This window comes from Scardinius erythrophthalmus (assembly GCF_964197995.2).
Source record: "Scardinius erythrophthalmus genome assembly, chromosome: 1".
In the NCBI taxonomy this organism is placed as follows: domain Eukaryota; kingdom Metazoa; phylum Chordata; class Actinopteri; order Cypriniformes; family Leuciscidae; genus Scardinius; species Scardinius erythrophthalmus.
In genome coordinates this window covers 14,244,013-14,267,074 of record NC_138221.1, presented here as the reverse complement: position 1 = coordinate 14,267,074, position 23,062 = coordinate 14,244,013, and the positions used below count along the sequence as shown (strand labels likewise).

General features: G+C 39.5%; 1 protein-coding gene across 4 annotated transcripts in view; it reads left to right on the top strand.

Annotated features, from left to right (window-relative positions):
* The first annotated feature begins 1,027 nt into the window (after positions 1 to 1,027).
* Positions 1,028 to 23,062, top strand: part of LOC308704351 (uncharacterized protein) — a 32,219-nt gene continuing 10,184 nt past the window's right edge. For 2 of the 4 annotated variants that reach the window (XR_014031798.1, XM_081388569.1), the window contains exons 1-3: positions 1,028 to 1,124; positions 16,821 to 16,960; positions 20,679 to 22,266. Coding sequence is in view for 3 of the 4 variants with exons in the window: in XM_081388569.1 (XP_081244695.1) it covers positions 16,927 to 16,960; positions 20,679 to 22,266 (1,622 nt within the window). In the remaining variant the exon portion in view is untranslated. Of the gene's footprint in view, positions 1,144 to 16,820; positions 16,961 to 20,678; positions 22,267 to 23,062 lie in introns of all 4 variants that reach the window. The other 2 variants (XM_081388570.1, XM_081388571.1) reach the window with 2 other exon arrangements.

Here is a 23,062-nt window from a genome sequence, read left to right as displayed (position 1 = left end):
GACTAAAACCTTGTTTAGACGATATTTCAATAATACAATCAGGCTTTATTAAGGGTAGACATATTTCTAATAATATACGTCTTGTATTGGATATGATGGACTACTCTGATCTTATTGAAGAAGGAGCCATCATTCTGTTCCTAGACTTCTGTAAGGCATTTGACTCTATTGAACATGAATTTATATATACAGCCTTAGATAAATTTGGATTTGGATTTAAATTTATGAATATGGTCAGAACTATATAAACAGTAGTGTTTCCCTAGCAAAAGGTACAAGTTATTTTTATCTAAATTTATGGATATTCACAGTGTTGAATTCACGGTATATTCGGTGATTCATTTGTTTTTTAAATGTCCTTTTACAGTACCATTTTGGAATTAGATTTCAATGTTGATCTTTACATCCTTTAATAACCTTATTGACATCACTGAAGAAATGGTCCTGTTTTTGTCATGTAACACTGGTTCTGTTCCTTTAAATAATGCTATTAAAATCCTGTGCTTGCTTGGAAAAGGTCATATTCATAAGTGTAAAATTACAGCTTCAAACCCAAATTTTATTGCATTTTGCTCTGAATTAAAAAGTTTAGCTGAATCCCTCAGTAAATTAAATCATAACAAAAAAGCAGTTAAAACATACCAGATTTTAAATAAGGTTTTGAATCACCTGTAAAATGAGATATAATATTTAGATGAGCTTTCCTACCCCCTGCTTGAGTCAAAAAGTAGCTATTTACTTATTTATTTTTTGTCTATGTAGTATTATTATTATAGTCTATGTAGTAGTATTATTATTATTTAATCTTTGATATAATTGTTATTGTATTTTATTATTATTTTATTTGTTGTTTTATCTGGATTTATTTATTTTTATTTATTTTATTCTGTTATTCTAAATCCCTCGGAACAGTTTGTTCTTAATCATTGCTAAAGGCTAACTTTTGTTGGAATACATTACTATGTTTTCAATGTCAAATGTTACTGGAAAATTGTTAATAAATAATAATAAAAAATAAAAAATCATCCACCGTTGGCGGCCGATGACGTCACCGCGCACGCCGTCTTTTTTTTTTTTTTTGCGCGCGCCGTCTCTTCCGTCATTGAGTTTCAGCGTCTTCTGAGGTGAGGAGAGCAGTTCACGGTATTTCTCACATTTTACACTCCATCAAACACACTTTATACAGTTTGATTAAGCGACAGACTCATTTCTGTATTGTTTTCATCGATCACAGCGATACTTGTGCGTCTTTTCTGGCGTCTTCCTTCTGAAATAAACATCTAGTGCAGCAGCAGCGAGCATGAGGAGAATATGATAAGTTCATTCAGACCTGAGCGATTTTGTGTTCGTTTGTGGGACTGTTTCCTCAAGTCGGAAGTCAAAGTCAGTTTGAGATCAGTGAGGGGAATTGATATGGGAATCAATCTCAAATAAGTCAAGTGATCATTTGTGTCCTGATGTGCCTGTTTGCACTCAGTTGCCTACTGGAAATTATGTCACATAAAATTTGATGAAAGTGTTGCTTTTGAAAGCATATTTCTGACAATAAATGAAAGATTTTTGAAATGGCATGTCTATTTTGTCTCGGCGGAGCTGAGATGAGAACAATCGGAACACGGACGTATTCTTGTTCAGCTGCTTAAAGTCCACATGAAATCAAAATTGACCATATTTACTTTGTTTGCCTAAATTGATCGTTTTGTGGTGAACAATTCATCCATGCAAGTCAATCCACACTATTGATGTCCGGTTCGTGAACGAATCGTTCTTTTGAACCGGTTCTTATTAGTGAACTGGTCGAACCAGTACACTAAATCGGACTGAATCGTTCGAAACAGTTCGCGTCTTGCGTCAGCGCTGATTCACAAGTTACTAAAGTTACTCAATTTCGGATATGCCTGAGTCCTGACAGTCCCTTCGACTCAGAATAAACCAATATCCCGGAGTAGGCATATATGTTACTCCAGTAAATCCAACAGTTCACTGAACTGAGACATGTTGTGCTGAGAGAAGTGATGAGCACGAGCAGTTGATACTGAGCATGCGCGCACTACCGAACGTACAGGTATACAGCGGTTCTCGGACCACCAGTACAGAACCGAGAACTGTTTATTTCAGACACGTTCGACATACTGAGAACCGATGAGCTGAGCATGCGTGCATTTTTTTTTTCCAAGGGACGAAATGCATGTTGCTTAAGTATTTTGTTGAACATCAATAAGTGTAACAAAATAAAACATGATAGAAACATGTTTATCACATGGGCTACTGTCTTTTCACTGTATTATTTTAAAGATTGGAAACACAATAAATGGATTGTAAAATAAACATTTATACTAAAAAATTATTTTCAGGAACAGATCATTTAATTTCTAAGTAAATTGATATACATTTTTGATGTAAAATCTTGCCAATGTTTTAAGGGTGCAAAGTAAATGTTTATAATGTGTTAATCAAAACATAACGTAGCCTATTTAACATACTGGAGACATGCATCGACTCTTTAGTTTTGTAGACTGTAGGCTATAGTAAAGTTTCAGCACACACAGGCCTATGCTGCGGTTCTCGAGTCAAGAACTGGTTGTTGCAGCAGTTCTCGGATCACCAGTACAGAACCGAGAACTGTTTCTGTCGGACACGTTCGATACGGAGAACCGATGAGCTGGAGAGACTGCGCGTGCGTGATCGCACCGTCTCTGAACCGAACTTTCTTTTGGTCAACTGATGCTGTGCTGATACATGAGCACGATGAACCAAGGACTTGAATGAGGGCCTGAATTCGGTGAAATGTAAGTTTATTTAATTACAAATAAAATAAAAATGATGAAGGCCAGTTTATTAACTTTAGATCAGGGGTCACCAAACTAAGGCCCGCGGGCCGACTCAGGCCCGCCACCCCCCTTTGACTGGCCCCCCAGCCCCTCTGCCCCCCACTACTTGAACCGGCCCTATGAGGCAATCCCCAAAAGTCGTCATGGACGGTACGTCATGGTACGGGCGTCACAGTTTGGTGCATACATTTACACGGAGAATACACGGTATAAAAATAAATAAAACTTGCGTGCAATTTAATTAATGTAATGCGGAACTACTGTTAGATACACGGATTCTTAGGGACACCTAATCTGTAGCTCCGCCTTAGCTCTGAAGCTCTGAAGCAGGCTGCGGTGTAAAGATTGGAATATGTTGAGAGAGAGGTGTGGGCGCGATCGGAAAGTCGCAAAGTGTTTACTAATATTTGTGTGTGTGTGTGTGTGTGTGTGTGTGTGTGTGTGTGTGTGTGTGTGTGTGTGTGTGTGTGTGTGGAGCGGCCGCGATCGAACAGTGGAAATATAAAAACATACTCCGTCATTTAGTTTATGCAGGACATCATTCAAACTGCAAAGTGTTTAAGTTACTGTTAATTACATTTTTAGGGAAAACAAATATATTAATCTGAAATGTAGCAAATTAATTTTCAATTAATTCAGGTACAATTACCAAACATATCAAGGTATTTTTATTAATTTAATTAATGAACTAATTATATAAAACTATTGTCAGTGCACTACAAATAAACTGGTTCTATGCCTTTACTTTATTAATAAAACTTATATAAAAAAAAAATACAAGGCTTAAGACATTTATTTTTCTTTTGGAGGTCCAGCCTGAGACATGCACAAGCCTTCTGCATTTTTGTTTTGCTTTTCCCTTCATTGTACCCAACAGTGATGTCTGAACCGAGGTATGAACCGAACCGTGACTTCTGTGTACCGTTCCACCCCTAAAAGAGAGTGCAGAGTTTTCAAAGAACAGTGGACCAACGATTATTTGTGAAGAATAACTTTAAATAAAACAAAGTGTGAAGACTCGATTACAACTTTTGCGACAAATATGTGCCAGGAATCTGGAGTAATGAAGTGTTGATATAGTAGTGTGGATATAGTAGTGGGGATGGCTGTGCCAGGCTAGTAATCTCTACTACACAATGAGGCCTGCTGGTGGTCATTTTGGTCTGGGTCATACAATTCTATGTTATATAGCTGACCCGGCCCCGGCCCCCCATCACAGTCAGGAACGATAATGTGGCCCCCAGAGAAAAAAGTTTGGTGACCCCTGCTTTAGATCTTTAAGACATGTAAAACATCCGCGTTTGCGCATCGCCTTAGGCCTACTACAGGGTTTATTTTCAAAACGTAAATATAAGAAACTTATCCAAGATGATTATGACGACGATGAGTACTATTATTTAACTGAAGTTATGATACATGCCTTTATTTGAATGTACATTTATCCGCCGGGACGATAGAATTGACGTCATTACGTGATGACGTAAAAGAACCGGTGAACCGTTTTTTTTAACCGGTTCATTGAAACGAACTGTCCGAAAGAACCGGTTCGCGGAAAAGAACCGGACTTCCCATCACTAATCCACACACAAAAAAATGTTTGGCTTCGTAATGTTTAATCAAAATCTGAAAATGCCCCTCCCCTCTGCATTGGAGGTCCTTTATGGGATCAAATTCCCGCCAAATATATAGCGGTCGCGTATAAAAAAATAATAAGCGTGAATCAAAAATTTAAAAACACATGTAAAAATATATTGCACAAACTGAAAAAAAGAATGCAAAATGATCAGAATAGCAAACAACGTGGTCACGGATCAAAATATAATAAGCGTGAATAAAGAAATAACAAGCATGAATAAAAACTTTAAACACATTAAAAGTTATTTTGTACAAAACTTAAACTTATGGTCATGCTTTGTTAAAAAGTATGGTTTTATTACTGTGTACTTTGTGCTTTCTTGCACTTTCTGCTCATATTTTACTCTTTTGTACGCTTGTGATGTTTTTCTCTTCGCTCTTCTTTCTATGTTCTGCGCTTGCTCTTCCAAATGTTGCAGTTCGAGTTTCATGTAAATTAGGGCGGGCTTAAGCGTCACCATTGGTCCACTAGTTCTAGATTGACAGATACTCCTCCAGCCAATCAATCGAAGAGGGGAGTTGACGTCACACTAATGCGACTCGTGGTACAAGCTGTTTATGTTTGTACAATTTCTTCAATTCCATTATAATATACTAAAATGTTATTTTTCTAATACTTTTATATACTGTTCAATTTCTTATTTGTGCTTTGATATGTGCATTTATTAAATTAATTATTTTCGCTTGGCATACCAGCGTGATTGCGTCACCGCCATAAACTGTAAAAAAATAGGTCACCGCACACTTCAGTGGGTGGTGCGCGCCCGTGAAGCACTTCATTCTGAGTAAATATAACAACAAAGAAGCACTGCTGCACTCTCTTTTATTTCATTTTTCTTTAATCGTTATACTCCTTTTCAGGAGTGCTACACTTACATGAGAATCTTGCGCTGGCCAGTGTTACACTCACTTATACTGACACCTACTGGCGTGCGTCTGTGCAGCATCACGCAAAAATTAAGGTTTACAGTAGCGGACGCGACTGTTAATACGTTATTCGTAGTGAACCATGATAGATTTGTTTCGTGTCTTTCCTAGAATGGGCAGTTTGTGACTTTGCGAGATAAACAACATAAAGTAGCTCTGGTATTACAAAACATTCAGTGGCACATGCCAATCAAATACAGACGTGACACAAATAACACGTTTGAAAAAATATTAATGCACTTTAATTGGTATTTTAAATATCACAAAATTATGCTATTTATTTAGGATTGTGTGCCACAAATACGTCAGTAGGCTATGAGGTGTTCGATTAATCTGTCACTACTGGAGGTGTCGCAACACGGTGACATGTTCCGCGACTCGGTGTCAGTCAGGACATGTCAGTGTCAGTGTGTTGCGATGTCAGTGCACTGCCACAGACACATGCCACTATCCACCACTGGCACATGCCAATAATGTCAGTGACACATGCCACTATCCACTGGCACATGCCAATGAAGACCGGATGTGCCAATGCGCATAGTGACATGTGCCATTGGCTTCTGTGCGTCAGATGCCATGTCACTTAATGTTAATACCGCCTCTCCAATATTACTTGGCTCATGATGTCAATATGTTGAGGCTGCTTGTAAGCAAAACATCCTGCAATTATGAAACACTACAATTCGTTGCAAAAAAAATTTGAATACAGCAACATCTCCATCAGCGATAGGTAACGTTGTTTCTCTAGTGCCGCTGTCCTGCAGAGTTTAGCGTCAACTCCGATTAAAAACCTCACCTGTCTTAAATATCCTAAAGACGATGATTAGCTGGTTCAGGTGTGTTTGATTAGGGTTGAAGGAGCTAAACTCTGCACCCAGGACCGACATTACACATCCTTGTTATTGATTAAATATGAAAGTAAAACGGCCAGTAGGTGGTGGCTGCTCGGAGAAGATCGACGCTCGCGGTGCCAGGTCAAGTGCATTAGAGGTGAATGATGGATCATCAGACAGGCATAACTGTAACAGGTCGTTGTTAGGATGACGAATTTAACTATACCATATTGCCAGGTATACGTATACCGGCAACAGTTTGAGTTGCAGTCCTGTTGATGGTCGTCTTCCCCTGTATAACAAGTAAGCATCAGTAGCCACGAGTCGCATTGGTGTGACGTCAACTCCCCTCTTCGATTGATTGGCTAGAGGAGTATCTGTCAATCTAGAACTAGTGGACCAATGGTGACGCTTAAGCCCGCCCTAATTTACATGAAACTCGAACTGCAACATTTGGAAGAGCAAGCGCAGAACATAGAAAGAAGAGCGAAGAGAAAAACATCACAAGCGTACAAAAGAGTAAAATATGAGCAGAAAATGCAAGAAAGCACAAAGTACACAGTAATAAAACCATACTTTTTAACAAAGCATGACCATAAGTTTAAGTTTTGTGCAAAATAACTTTTAATGTGTTTAAAGTTTTTATTCATGCTTGTTATTTCTTTATTCACGCTTATTATATTTTGATCCGTGACCACGTTGTTTGCTATTCTGATCATTTTGCATTCTTTTTTTCAGTTTGTGCAATATATTTTTACATGTGTTTTTAAATTTTTGATTCACGCTCATTATTTTTTTATACGCGACCGCTATATATTTGGCGGGAATTTGATCCCATAGTCCTTCTCTGATGAAGTAGGTTTGAGGACTTGGGTTGGGAAACGCTTAACCACTCCCCTCAAACCGTTAGTCTGTAATGGGGAGAGATGGAGAGGAGGAGCGCTAGAGTAAAACCCTGCCCTCTGTTCAATATTCCCTTTCACTGGGAAATAGGCTACGTCACAGCACTGGAGAAAAGTAGTTTGCAACTTCCGGTTCACGCGGACTTTAAAGCCACAGTATGTAACTTTTTTGCTTTAAAATTAGCAAAAATCACTATATCTATGTAATATTTTTTTTTTAGTTGTGTACTTACATTATCCCGACTGTGTCCAACAACTTTCAAACCAGGAGAAATTTTAATTTCATTTTTAGACACAGCACGTTTCTTTATTTACGTTTTGTCGCTGTCAATGGCGTCATATCCACGTTGTCCCTGGTTTCCGGTCGTACTGCCATGGTAACCAGTCCAGAGCTATGAGCAGAGCCCTCTGATTAACCAAAGCGACAGATGCAGACAACTGTGTAGTTCGCAATGTCTATTTGCACGCTGTTGTTGTTTCGTTCAAACATTATGGACCATGGCAAGCAGACTTTGGATAAAAAAGGAGGACTAAAACGAGAATCAATATCAGCGCGGTGTTTTTGAGATGCCTAGAGCTCCCATAGACAGTATATAAACGAGAGCTCCACGTCCGAGACTTCGACCGCTCCTACATGTACTTTATTAAACAGGTGAGCACATTTACATAAAACTAATCAATGTTGTATAGTTCAACAATGATAAAATGTTATAATATGATCTGTATGTTATTCTAATGTTGATCTAGCTTACTGCTAGTCTCATAATGTTACAGACAAACTAACACATAATAGGGATGTCAACGATTAATCGACGATCGATTAATTGTCGATAATACATTTAATCGATAAAACTTATCGATCATCGATTAAGCAGGTCTTCATGCGCGTGTGCGCTGCTCAACCGCGAAACATGTAAAGCGAGCGCGCCGGAGTTATGTTTGGGACCATTTTACACCTTCATCATGACTATAAGCTTGCGTGTGCATTCGCAGCCTTTTGTTTTGTGCAAATGTAAGTTGTTATACTTTTTATTTTGTGTAGGCCTATCTATATCTGATTTATCTCATATTGGATGCATTTGGTTAAGAATTAACTCTGTAGTAAAGCGTCAGCTTCAGCGCGCGCAGCTCAAACGGCAGTGCACGACTAATAATGACTATTGGGACTGTAATATTACATAACATTATAAAGAGAACAATATTGTAATAAAACATTGTGAATTATTTGGGTTTAGTTGCCGTGTCGCGTTGCTCCAGGAAGCGCGCGTCCACAACATGAGTAGTTCTGAATGAATAGCACGTAACGTTAACTTAGTTCAAGTTCACTTGTGCATGAATTTGCGTCATTTTGTGCAGATATAATTTGTAATATTATGTTTATTTTTAATATATCTGATTAATCTCATATAGGATGCGTTTCTTTTAGATAAATAACGTGCTAGCAAAGTGCTCCAGTTGAAACGGTAGCAGATTCATTCAGCGCGTGCAGTTGTTCCAGGAAGAGCGCGTCACACATTCTAAGCGCATATGAGGCGGCGTTGGTGACACGTTGTATTAGTAGTTATATTTGATTATTAAATAATTAATTTAATTATCAATCACATCGAAACATTTTACAATCCTATTAGCCCTTTATTTATATTTAAAACCATTCTCATTGATTTGGTGAGGATTATAGCGTTCTGAGCAGCATTTGCACACCCTGTCATGCTGTTGGCCATAGCCACTGCAGTAGACGCATATCGCAGTATTACGGCTAACGATTAATCGATTAATTGATCGTTAATTTAAATGACGATCGATCATAGGAATTTGTGAAAATTGACATCCCTAACACATAACGTTACATTTCAACACATTCAAATGCAGTTTAGTGTGCTAACGTTAGTGTAATGTTAGACCAATGAAACAGCGCTGCGTTACCTCACAAGTTTAATTTGTCTAATAAACTGACCTGTGAGTTGTAATTCTGCACTTGCGTGTAGTTCGGTAGAATTAAATGTCCATATTCCTTTTATATCCGCGGGACTCGCGTCGCGTGTGGAGCTGATAGCTGTCTCTTAGCAATCCCGAACTGTTTCATATCACAGTCATGATAAAAGCATCAATGTATTAAGTCAACCATAAACATTATTAGATCGGTCGGCTTGACGTTGACGACAACATCCATAATTCTTAGCAAATGTTGCGTCATCAAACTACGCCTTTGTTATTGTAAAGAGGTTAGCGACCCCTAGTGGAGAAAAAATCCCATACTGTGGCTTTAATCTCGTTGTCAGTTAACCTTGATCGCGCACCGCTCGCGCATGCCATGCGCATCTAGGCTACTAAGAACTCCAACACGGATAAATGTAGGCAGTAATAATGAATGTTCCTGAGAGATCCGTTTGTGTGGGATGTGGAAGCGCACAAAAGTTCCAGAATCTTCTAACGTTAGCCTACTGCCTTGAAAAAACAAACAAAAAAACTCACGAGCTGCTGGCCGCGGCTGCAGCAGCAGATCAATTTTGTCAAGTTCAGCACAACGCTGGTTGTACAAAAAGTGCTCTGGCCTTGAATGACAAGGTAAGGAAAATATGTTTGGCACATTGTATGGGTCATGATATCATAACAAGGTAATACAATGTGTAGGCCCTAATCAAGTGATGTCAATTCCAGCCTTATGGACATGACATTTGCAGTAAAAACTTAAAATTAATTCTCAGAAAATGCTTTTAATACCAATATATTGAAACTGTTTATATAGCCATACTCCCTTAATAAAGGAGTCCAGACATTAGAAAAATATCAGCCTACACGTGCGTTTTATATTTAATATGAGGGAAATAGGCTACACATGCCGTGGACGTGACACAACAAATCTTTAACTCCTGTGGCAAAATATTTTTTTGTAATTCTGTGAATTACACTGCGCAAACCAAAAGTAATACCCACCGGATGAAGAAGGGTTGGCTCTCTACAGAACATAACATATTCATTTTATTTTATTTTTCATGTTTGCAGAAAGCGGCACTAAAAGACTGTTTAAAACTTTCACTGAGACCTCAAACAGAAAGCACAAAGCCTTTCTTTAAAATTAATTTCGTTTTGTATTAGTTGTATCTTAATTTTAATCAGTGTTTCATCAACCAATTGCCTGGATTTAATAAATATAGCAGACTAGAGGTCGACCGATACAGGTTTTTTCAGGCCGATGCCGATCTTTTGAAATCCGGGTCGGCCGATGGCCAATTAATGCTGCCGATTTAATTTGGCCGATTATGTGCTTGTTTTTAACCTCTATTTGAAAGATAAAATGTAACACAAATAATAATATAGATAGACTAGATTTCTCAACAAAAACATTTATTGAACACTTGACTAATCTGCACTTGCAGCCTACAAAAGACAAAAAGACCTTGATATGTTTGGTAATTGTACCTGAATGAATTGAAAATTAATTTGCTACATTTCAGATTAATATTTGTTTTCCTTAAAATTTTAATTAACAGTAACCTAAAACACTGCAGTTGATGAATGATGTCTTGTATAAACAAAATGACGGTGTACGTTTTTATGTTTCCACTAGGGCTGTTTTTGACTAAGGATTTTCATAGTCAAATCTGATTCGTTAGATTTTGCCGTAGTTGACTGATAGTCGAACCTTTTTTTTTTTTAGATGGCAGCTAGATTTTTTCCATTTCAAACAAAAGAGCTAAAAAAAAATAAAAGAAAAACATGGTGTGTAACAAATACCTTTTATTCATTTAAAGCCGATGAACAAAACATATCACACATATATCATAACATTTCATAAAAATGAGGCGCAACATGAGAGGGAAATTTGGTGATCGTTGTTTAGGTACATTAAACCACGTAAAGCTTTTTCACGCCCATGAGAACCGTGTGGAGTCGGAGTCAACTCACAGCCGCTCCGCTGCCCTGCTGAAAATGTGAAGCAGAAACGCTTAATATTAGATAACGTCCATAATAATTGGACTCTGGGTTAGATTTTTTGACCATTTTCAGTGGTTATGAGGAGCAATATGAGAGGGAAATTTGGTAATCGTTGTTTAGGTACATTAAACAACGTAAAGCTTTTTTCACGTTAGGACTTATAAAGCCCATGAGAACCGTGTGGAGTCAACCCACAGCCGCTCCGCAGCCCTGCTGAAAATGTGAAGCAGATTTTTGAATACATTTTTATTTATTTACATTAGTAAGCTACAGGACATCGTCTTTCAAAACATGACCTGCGCGAAAGCAAAAAAAAAATTTTTGTACCCAGCCCTTCTGAAAATGCGAATGCGTCTCTGTCCCCAGCACATTTCAAACCAAACTGACGCCCATGTATTCGACTTTGAGGTTCATAGTCGAATCAGACCTCTCCGAATCGAATCGTCGAATCCTCGACTATTAGAAGTCAGCCCTAGTTTCCACTGTTCGATCGCATCTGCGCCTCACACACAAACACACACACACACACACACACACAAAAATATAAGTAAACACTTTGCGACTTTAAACACAAGCGACTTTTCGATCGCGTCCGCGCCCCTCTCTCCCTCTCTCTCTCTCTCTCTCTCTCTCTCTCACACACACACACACACACCATATTCCAGCATTGCAATCTTTACATTGCAGCCTGCTTCAGAGCTAAGGCGGAGCTACAGATTAGGTGTCCCCAAAGAACCCGCGTATCTAACAGTAGCTCCGCATTACATGAATTAATTTGCACGCAAGTTTTATTTATTTTTATACCATGTATTCTCCTTCGCCCTAGTCTACAGTGAAATGCAGTCACACATTAACGTTACACTGTTTTGCCGGCATTTTAACAGTGTTTAATCCAGCTACTAGCTAACGGTATGCTAAAGTTAACTGCTGTTACGTTTCTAATGTCCGTTTTGAGCATCCAAGAGAAGCACAGGCATAACAGTAGCACAGAAATGAAGCACAGAAATCCTCATTGATATTCGGTCTGGTAAATAACGGTTGTTAAGGCACCAGTGCCGTATTAGCACCGGGTCTGTCTGTAGCTACCCAACCCTAGCGACGACGCTAGCAAAGCAAAGCCAGTCCTTTACTAACCTATAGTGCGTTGGTCACTTTTTTATTACTTATTTCTCTGCATTGAGTGACAACCCTCTCAAATATAAGACACACAAAACAGAACAAATAAAAGTCCCAGATTCTCTGTCTGTAATTGCAAAATTCTTGCTTACTTATTGTGACATGATAGCAACCCTTCTGCTATGCTAATGCAACCTCAACTACCGTCCTTCGGATGAGACGTAAAACCGAGGTCCTGACTCTCTGTGGTCATTAAAAATCCCAGGATGTCCTTCGAAAAAGAGTAGGGGTGTAACCCCGGCATCCTGGCCAAATTTGCCCCTTGGCCCCTGTCCATCATGGCCTCCTAATCATCCCCATATACTGATTGGCTTCATCACTGTCTCCTCTCCACCAGTAAGCTGGTGTGTGGTGGGCGTTCTGGCGCAATATGGCTGCCGTCGCATCATCCAAGTGGTTGCTGCACATTGGTGGTGGTTGAGGAGATTCCCCCATCTATGTAAAGCGCTTTGAGGTCTCAGAAAAAGCGCTATATAAATGTAACGAATTATTATTATTAATTATTAACTACGCTATCAATATCCAAAGTAGCCGAAACATGTCGCCTATTTTTTCTCGAAGTTGGCAGTAACATATCAAAAGGTTTTAATTAAATATAAAGGAGTTTTCTCCAAGGAACTTAGCTCCTTCCTTAGGCACTGGATGAGGTCTGCTCACTCTGCTGGAGAATGACTCTAGGCGCAGCGTGCGTTGAACACGTGTTCCACAACAACAACAACACTAGGCTGCCCACAGATGCGCCCGCCTAATAATCGGCTTGATATACTGGATATTGGCCGATGCTGATTATGTTAAAAAATGCAAAAAATAGGCCGATTAATCGTCCGACCGATTAATCGGTCGACCCCTATAGCACTCAATAGATAATCATGACACGGAGGCGCTGGCGCGTGAACTGGAGATCAGAAAGCACACCCTGTTTATTTTCTTTATTTAAAAAAAGCACAATGTTTTGATTTGATTGTAAGTGGACACATACAAAAGTAGACATCTCACAGATTATTTTTTTTATATTTCTTTTTTCTGTATGACCATAAATGACGGCGTAATTTAAGTTTATTGTGCTACAATGTGAAGAAAATCCAGCAAAACGCGCGGGTGCGTTTGTCGACCCCAGAGGGTTAAAGGTCCCGTTCTTCGTGATCCCATGTTTCAAACTTAAGTTAGTGTGTAATTTTGCTGTTAGAGCATAAATAATATCTGTAAAATTATAAAGCTCAAAGTTCAATGCCAAGCGAGATATTTTATTTAACAAAAGTTGACTACAGTGAACGGCTCGTTTGGACTACATCCCTCTACTTCCTCCTTTAATGATGTCACTAGAACTGTTTTTTGACTAACCTCCGCCCACAGGAATGCTTCCTCAACTCTACTGGCTACTTGAACACTTCAATAACTTACTGTTTACTCAGCTCTTACGGTGATTTTCTGAAGTAAAACTGACGCTTCATCTTTTGTGTGATGTTCAATAAACTTTATTAAACTCATCAGTATATGTTTGATCATCATTCAGACAGCAGACTTGTAGGCTATTAATAAATAATGGATACATAGCCTACAAGCAGATGACAAATACGTTATAATAACCGTAATTAAACTACTAAACTATGCCTGTTTCATCTCTATACAGCACTCTGACTCTGTAGGCATTATTTTCCGACTCGAAATGAACACCGTTACTGAGAGTTTCTGATATTATCATCATTCCGTGAGAGGAAATTGTCCTGACAGACTGAGCGCGAGCTCATGAGGCTCCGCCCCCTGGGTCGTCCAGCAGCAGCTCATTTGCATTTAAAGGGCACACACTAAAACAGAGCGTTTTTCTGAGCCCCAAAAAATGTCAATTTAAACATGCTGTAAAAAATGATCTGTTGGGTATTTTGAGCTGAAACTTCACATACACACTCTGGGGACATCAGAGACTTATTTTACATCTTGTGAAAAGGGGCATAATACGGGACCTTGAATATTGCGATGACGATATGACTTGCGATAAATATTCAAATGTGAATGTTATACTGTTCCCATGTCTTAGTGCTTTAATAGGTTCTTTGTGAACCTAAACATTGAATAGCCTATTCCCACTGAATAAAGAAATCAAATAGATAATTTTTGACATGCTTTTATTGAACAAATTACACATAAATGAGGCATTCTATAACTATAAGAAATAGGGGTGTAACGGTTCACAAAATTAACGATTCGGTTTGATACGATACACTTGTCACGGTTCGGTACGTTTTCGATACAGCAAAAAGAAAGAAATGCCAGAGAAATTTCCTTGATTTAATTTTTATTCTTTTTTTATCATAAAGTATGATATTTTTTTTTACTTTGAGCAATTCTAGAGCTATAATTTACTCTTTTTATGAGCATATAAAACAGCTCAGCTCCTTGGAAAAAATAAAATGTAATATTGTAGTAGATATAAACAAAGGTTTATTTTAGTTCAGATTAACATTTGAGGGCAGCAATTGTATTCATAATGTAAAAATAAAACCGACGTAATGTTACTTGAAGGCATTATAGCCTACTATTCCTGTCAAACTTCCATGGTTGCAGTTAGTGTTACTACAGTAAATCCATGGTGAATGTTGCAGATCCGAGGACACTGGGCAGTTCATTCATGGGGCGGCACAATGTTTCTTCCTGGTTTCCACGCGCTGTTTGATCCGTTAATAACGGAGAAATGTGAATGTTTCTCACTAGATCTCGCAGCGATGTTATTACTTCTGTGGCGAATTCAAATGCTTTCTTTACTGGATCTCTTAGCGCTGTCTAGTAACAGTGTCGCTTGATCACGATCGGCTAGCGCTGCACTGGTCCAAACTGATAAACGGTCCTTCAACCACACAATAACGAGCAGTTTCGTTCCCCTTGCATTATGTTTGCCATTTGATGTTGGGCAATGTTGTGGTCGCACCGGCGTCTCTTACATTATGAGCGCGCTGGCCACGCACAACGCGCCTACATTTGAAATAACGAAATTTTGGTCGGCAGGAAAAATGGTCCAACGAACAGTTCGGTTTGAAAATGCGTACGGAAAACCAAACCGAAAGCCTCGTACCGAACGTTTCAATACGAATTTGTGTATAGTTACACCCCTAATAAGAAATTAAAGGGGGGGTGAAATGCTCATTTTCACTCAATCTCCTGTTAATCTTGAGTACCTATAGAGTAGTATTGCATCCTTCATATCTCCAAAAAGTCTTTAGTTTTATTATATTTATAAGAGAAAATAGGCTGTACCGAGTCTTTCCGAAAAAAAACGAGCGTCTGGAGGCGGGCCGTGTGGGCGAAGCCAGAGCCATAGAGAATCCGTCGATCTGGGCTTTGTTCATAAAATACCAAATAGCCAAATAGCATGAACGCGCCAACCATGTCTTCAGGGCTAAACGTGATAGGTCAAACGTTTATTACATGCGCTTGGCGCATGTAATAAACTGCCTTCCCTTATTCATCGTGTCAGGCTGTCTGTTACGATGTGTTCATTGCGCGAGTTCATATCGCGACAACGATAAAAATTCAATGCATCGTTCAGCCCTTTTAGAAATTACAGTATTGTCTTTCAATGGAGCAGTTTAATAGTCTTTTATCATGTATCCTGACTCAAATAATGTGTTTCTAACAGCAAACACTCAGAATAAAGTGAGATGATCTGCTGATGATCCTGAATGGCTTGTTGAATGAGTGTTGATAGTCTGAGGCTCATCAATATTAACAGATCTGCTGAAAACACTCTTTATTTCATGACAATAGTTCCTATTTTCACCTCATTTATTATGCTGATGTCTTCAGATCTCCTGTAAATTGACACTTAAAGCTCATTTCATTGGTGTCAGCAGACTGAGGGGATTTGTTGGCTACTATATGTACCTTTATTTCCGTGTTTATGATTTTAACTGTTTTTCTTACCATTATTTATATTTGGAAGTATTTATATTATTTATATTATTATTTCTAGATACCTGTATTTTAATGAAGAAGCAGAATAATGTTAGAATTAGCAATACAAATAATGAATGAATTGTTATTTCTCACAGGGTTATTCACTTGAGCTTGTGTTTCTGGTGTCCCACTTTCACATGCTTATGAATGGAAGTCAGTGCAAGAAAGTCTAGTGTGAACGGCCATTAATTCAAAACGTTTTTAGTAAAATCGATCTCTAAGTTGGTGTCAAAATATGGCAGCATTGTATATTTAAATTTTAATATCATGTTAGATAGTCATTTATCAAATATATTTAATAGTTTTTGCTAAAGAAACATGGGATTCGTGCCTATAATGTTTTAAAAAATAATAATTGGAAGATAATTTACCTCATTCATGAAAAGTTTCAAGGACATAGGCCTATAATCAATTTATAAAAAGCCATTCTGCAAATGATCATAATATTTTAGAAGTGGCATTTATGTGTTGCATAGAAGTGGCATTTAGTACAAAAAACTCAGTAACTGATTTTGGGCAGATCAGCTCCTCCCCCACTAATTGCATCATCAATGAAGCTCCTCCCACATCAGTCACATGGTCAGTGAAGCTCCCACTGTAATTCCATAATAAATGCTGTAAATTCCCATCAGCTGCAAGTGAAGACGAGCATCAGAGCATCAGGAAGAGCTGAAATCTGCAAAGACTGAGTTTATTAAAGAGGACAGTGAGAACACGAGTGATCCAGAACCCTGCAGAATGAAACACACTGAAGATCCTGAAGAACAAAGAGGTTGGTGTTTATTCTTCATTCATTCATGATGCTGAAGAACATTCATGTTAGAAACATTCAAGCACTTCTACACATTTAGATAAACAGTTAAACTATGAAATGGTACAGAATGTTCTGGGGTTTTTCTTCAACAAATGGTCAGTAGAGGGAGGTTTGAGAATTTTTATATTCATTGTCAACATCAGATCAAGCTAAATACTATTTTAACTGTTTTATTTTATATTTTTATATCTGGTTCCCAATTTGCAACAACGTTACCAGAAGTTTAGTCATTTTCAACAGTTTACAAAATTATTTTTTTAGGAATAATCAGTAAACACCAAGTTACAGATAAAGTTGTATTTGTCAAATATCATGTAAGTTATTCATAGTTGTACCATGGTCTGGGTGAATACTCGATTCTGATTTGCTGCAGGGTGTCCATTAAAAAGTGACAGAGGACACCTAATAAATAAACCGTCAGGCGTAACCAGGGAAACGTACTCGGTTCTCTCTAGAAGAGGGAACGAGTACTACGTAATATCTTACGCTACGAGAAAAACACTTTTCCTCGAGATATTGAAGCCAAAATATTATCCTTAATTTTGAAATAATGTAAAACGCGTTGCGGCAGCATGCAGACATAGGCAAGATGGCTCGCGCGCCTATTGGCTGCCCTGCGGCAACTGCAGCAGTCTATCGTGAGAGGCCCTTCGTGATGTCAGATCCAATAAGGGTGCTTCGCGCCCACTGCGTCACATCCTGCCGAAACAGCCGTGGCCTGGGCCTATGAATACAGTTCGACTGGCTGATAGAATCTGGTTTTTCATCGCCGAAGCGAACCAGAGCGTGTTGCAGGCACGGCAAAGATACACCGTACTCGTTCCCTCTTCTAGAGAGAACCGAGGTTACGTTAGTAACCAAGTACGTTGTCTTACGAGAGGTCTCACGTACTGCGTAATGTCTTATGCTAGGGGAACACAGTGTGAAATGCCGTGCGTGCTAAGATCCAACACCAAAGTCCCAAGGGCAGGTGCCCGGGGCTCATATAGTGCATGATCACCAGGGACTCTCAGAGAGTCCGGGAAAGGGGGGCTAGAACAGCGTTATTCCCATAATAAGTAGCACCTTATAAGGGGCAATCTATAGTGTTCCACATTGTCAGGGCGAGAATTTGGTCTGGACAGATGAATATAAGGGGTCTTACACACTGCCCGTTAGAGTTATTCGATTGATCCGCGAGCGGTGCTCGAGGAGTTTCAGTATTCTGAGCCGATAGCATCGGGGAAGACATTGCTGATTTATTGGCCCGAAAGCAGCTTAGCCTGCAAAGCGGGAACCTCTCGGTTATAAAACCTTATAAATGTAGACGGGGAGGCCCAGCCTGCCGCCATACAGATATCCTGCAAGGCAATCCCACTAGACCAAGCCCACGACGAGGCCATGCCTCTAGTGGAGTCCGCTCTGACACCTAATGGGCACTGCAGACCCTTAGAAGTGTAAGCCAGCGCTATAGCATCAACTATCCACCTGGATAGAGTCTGTTTCAACGCAGCTAGTCCCTTAGAACGTCCGATGAACGAAACTAAGAGCTGCTCCATCTGTCTAAAGACAGTTGAGCGAGACACATAAGCCCTTAATGCCCTGACCAGGCAAAGGAAGCTCGCTCGGAACACCACTAACCACTCTGTGAGTTGCAGATTTTTGAAAACGAACGTTAAGGGTTGTTTTAAGGACATTTTCGTGCATGCCCGTAGACAGCCTCTCTGAAGCGGGCAAAGGCGATTCTAAAAAAGTCAAAAAGTCGAGACAGGAACCATCGTCAAAATTTCTGCTTCCTCCACTCTAGTTCATCCAAAACAAACTACAAAATAGACTCAAGGTGTTAAATACCGGAATTATCCTTTAAAGAGCAACTTGCAGGTTAGAAGACCCAACAAGTCAATGTATAGAAAAATAATGTAGGAACTAGATTTTCTTTAAAAAAAAATTATAAATATGCTACAGTGGCTTCTGGAGTCGTTTTTGTGAGAAAATTTTACTTCCGCATCTGAAAATGGGCGTGACGGGCGAGAGTCGTGACGTAGCACGAGGGAGAGCGGTCGATTCAAACAACAGGGAAATATGGATTGCAATGACATTTCGGACGCTGAGGAAATTGTTTACGGACCACAGCCATACAATTATGAGCCTGCTAGGCTGCCAAGAGAGCAGGGACAGGCCAGGATTAATGTTAGACAGAACATATTGGAACTTACAATAACAGAAACTAAGCTTTGATCAGGCGTTTGTCATGCTCATTAATATCCGCCCAGACTAACGTTACGTGATATAACTTAGCGGTTTCTCATCGAGAGACAGAGAGATATTTATTCCTGATACATTTTTTGTTCCATAGGTGCTTGTGTGGGAAATGCGAGGCAATGTTTACAGCTGAGGAAAGTCAGTGTTGCAGGGAGGTGGATGCATACTGGGCCTTAGTGGAAAATGCCAAACTTTCCATGGTTGCAGTTAGTGTTACTACAGTAAAGCCATGGTGAATGTTGCTGATCTATGGACACTGGATAGTTCGTTCATTCATTGCACAATGTTTATTCCTGGTTTTCACGTCAGCGCTGTTTGATTCGTTAATAACGGAGAAATGTGAATATTTCTCACTAGATCTCGCAGCGATGTTATTACTTCAGTGGCGAATTCTTTATTTACTGGATCTCGCAGTTAGGCTACAGTGTTGCTTGATCAGGCTCGCGCTGCACTGGTCCAAACTGATAAACGGTCCACACAAACACAATAACGAGTAACTGTTAGCTCAGTTTCGTTCCGCTTACATTGCGTTTGCCAGTTGATGTTGTGCTCGCGCCTACATCCAGCGGGAGAACCCGAAGATGCGTGTACTGAAGGAACCGCACTAGCTCTGAGTCTCACCTGGTTCTTACTTCGGTATCCCATGTTGAACTCCTTCATATCGCCGGGACGATAATCCTCCGATCTGAAGTGAACGCTACACACGACCGCGTTTTCCGAAGCCGACGCGGAAGAGAAATCCCGTCTCTTCACCTGCACAACCCGCACCCAGGCACGAAAGATAGCACCGTCCTTTTTCCTGTTAGGAAACCGGTGGACTCGATGTCCTGACAGGCTGGAGTTTTTGCGAGCTCCACAAACACATAAATTTACCATGACGATGATAAATTGAAATACAAAAACTACTGAAAACATACTGTCTCACGACCGCTCTTACTGAATACCAACCCACTCTGCACTGGAGCACAGCACACGTCTCCCTCGTGTGACGTAAAATGACGCGATGTTGAAAAAAAAGCGGTTTGTACGAGCAGTCAAAGAAACGCTCACTTTATCTACTAAATTGGTGTCATTATGTCGTTTTAAAACATTTTAAATCCTGCATTATCTTTTCATATGGTATTTTCATACACGGTTATATATTCATTTAGATTTTTTTTTACCTGCAAGTTGCTCTTAATATCATGTTAGATAATTGTGTTATTGATCAAATATAGTTAATCGTTCTTGCTAAAGAAACAAGGGATTTGTGCCTATAATGTTTTAAAAGTAATAATTGGAAGATAAATTAACCATTCATAGAAAGTTTCAAAGACATATAATCAATTTATAAAAAAGGCATCAGATTATTATAATATTTTATAGCAATTGCCTACTTTTTATATTTCTCTCATGTACTGAAAATTTGATTTAATATTTTTTCCGTTCATGTCAGACCTGATGGAAGAGAATGAGGAGAGTGATGAACTGAGTGAAGTGGAGGAGGAACATCATGTCAAACCTGGAGAAAAACCTTTGAGTTGCTCAAAGACTAAAAAGACATTTTTAAAGAAAAGAAGAGCCAAGAAATCTTTCACCTGCACTCAGTGTGGAAAGAGTTACACAGCCAAACATAATCTTGACATTCACATGAGAGTTCACACTGGAGAGAAGCCGTTTAAGTGTGATCAATGCGGGAAGAGTTTCACAAACAAACAAAATCTTGAGCGTCACATGAGGATCCACACCGGAGAGAAGCCGTTTAAGTGTGATCAATGTGGGAAAAGTTTCAGTCAATCATCATCCCTTAAAGAACACATGAGGATCCACACTGGAGAGAAGCCATTCACATGTGATCAATGTGGCAAAACATTTCTCTGTGCATCAAACCTGAAGAAACACCTGACAGTTCATACAAAGGAAAAGCCGCATTCATGTTCTGTGTGTGGAAAGAGTTTTTCACAGTTGCACAATTTACATGCACATGAGAAAATACACACTGGTGTGAGAGAGTACATGTGCTTTGAGTGTGAGAAGACTTTTACTACAGCAAACAATTTAAAACTGCACCAAAGAATTCACACTGGAGAAAAACCTTACAAGTGTTCACACTGTGACAAGAGATTCAGTCAGTCAGCAACTCTGAAAACACATGAGATGATCCACACTGGAGAGAAACCTTACAAGTGTTCACACTGTGACAAGAGATTCAGTCGATCAGCAACTCTGAAAACACATGAGATGATCCACACTGGAGAGAAGCCACTTATGTGTGTTCAGTGTGGAAAGACTTTCTATTTTAAAAGTGAACACAAGCTACACATGCGGATCCACACTGGAGAGAAGCCACACACATGTGATCAGTGTGGAAACAATTTCACATACAAACATAATCTTGATGTACACATGAGAGTTCACACCGGAGAGAAGCCGTTTAAGTGTGATCAGTGTGGGAAAAGGTTCAGTCAATCATCATCCCTTAAACAACACATGAGGATCCACACTGGAGAGAAGCCATTTAAGTGTGATCAGTGTGGGAAAAGTTTCAGCCAATCATCACACCTTAAAGAACACATGAGGATCCACACCGGAGAGAAGCCATTCCCTTGTGATCAGTGTGGGAAAACATTTAGCTGGGCATCAGACCTGAAGAGACACCTGACAGTTCATACGAAGGAGAAGCCGCATTCATGTTCTGTGTGTGGAAAGAGTTTTTCACGGCTGGACTCTTTACATGCACATGAGAAAATTCATACTGGTGTGAGAGAGTACATGTGCTTTGAGTGTGAGAAGACTTTTATTACAGCGGACAGTTTAAAACAGCACCAGAGAATTCACACTGGAGAAAAACCTTACAAGTGTTCACACTGCGACAAGAGATTCAGTGTGTCAACAAATCTGAAATCACATGAGAGGATCCACAGCAAAGAGAAGCCGCACACATGTGATCAGTGCGAAACAAGTTTCTCTGTTAAAAGTCACCTGAAGCAACACATGAAGATCCATGCAGTGGAGAAACCACATCATCTCAGTCTGAACTCACAGTAAGTAGTTTATTTTCATGTGCTGAGCAACAAAGTCTCTTCTGTGTGAGTTAGACACACATCACTCTATAGCCAAATCTCTCCTCTCCACCTATAGCCGGTGTGTGGTGAGCACAGGACATTCTGTTGATTGATTGATGTCTATTAACTCGTGTTCAACCAACAGGAATCTGTAATTTGTCAGTTCAGATCAATGCACAAAACAAATTCGCTCTGACAGTAGGTGGCGCTCATGTAAAAGCAGAATTAAAGCACTATACAGGGCTCTAGACTGCGAGTAGTCTCAGCCTCAGACGTCATGCCCACGGAACGTTGGCTAAACGTCTGATGCATATGGTACACTTAACTGGAAACACTTCAGGAATGTCGAAGTCGTCATCTGATTGGTTGAATTTTATCGGATTTCCTGGGGGCGCGAGTGTCGCGTTTATTTTCGGTCAGCCGGGAAACAAAGCGCAGACGTGTGATTGCGGAAGAAAAACTGTTGTGTTTACATGAGTGACAATGAGCATTTATCAAGATCAGCTAAACGTAGGATTCTCAAAAGTATACGTGCACGAACAGATCAATGACTTACTGCTTGTTTTCTTCTCCTTCTTTGATTTTCTATGCTTACTGACTTGTTTAAGCATTTGAGGAAAATGGAAATACATGCATGACAACACTGTTGTAAAAACTTGTTGGCGATTCTCAGACACCAGAGGCTAGTAGATCAATGACATTAAAGCGGAGGGGACATTCTTTAAAACGTCTTCTTCATTCGGGTTCGAACAGCGTGAGGGAGTGCAATAATGAC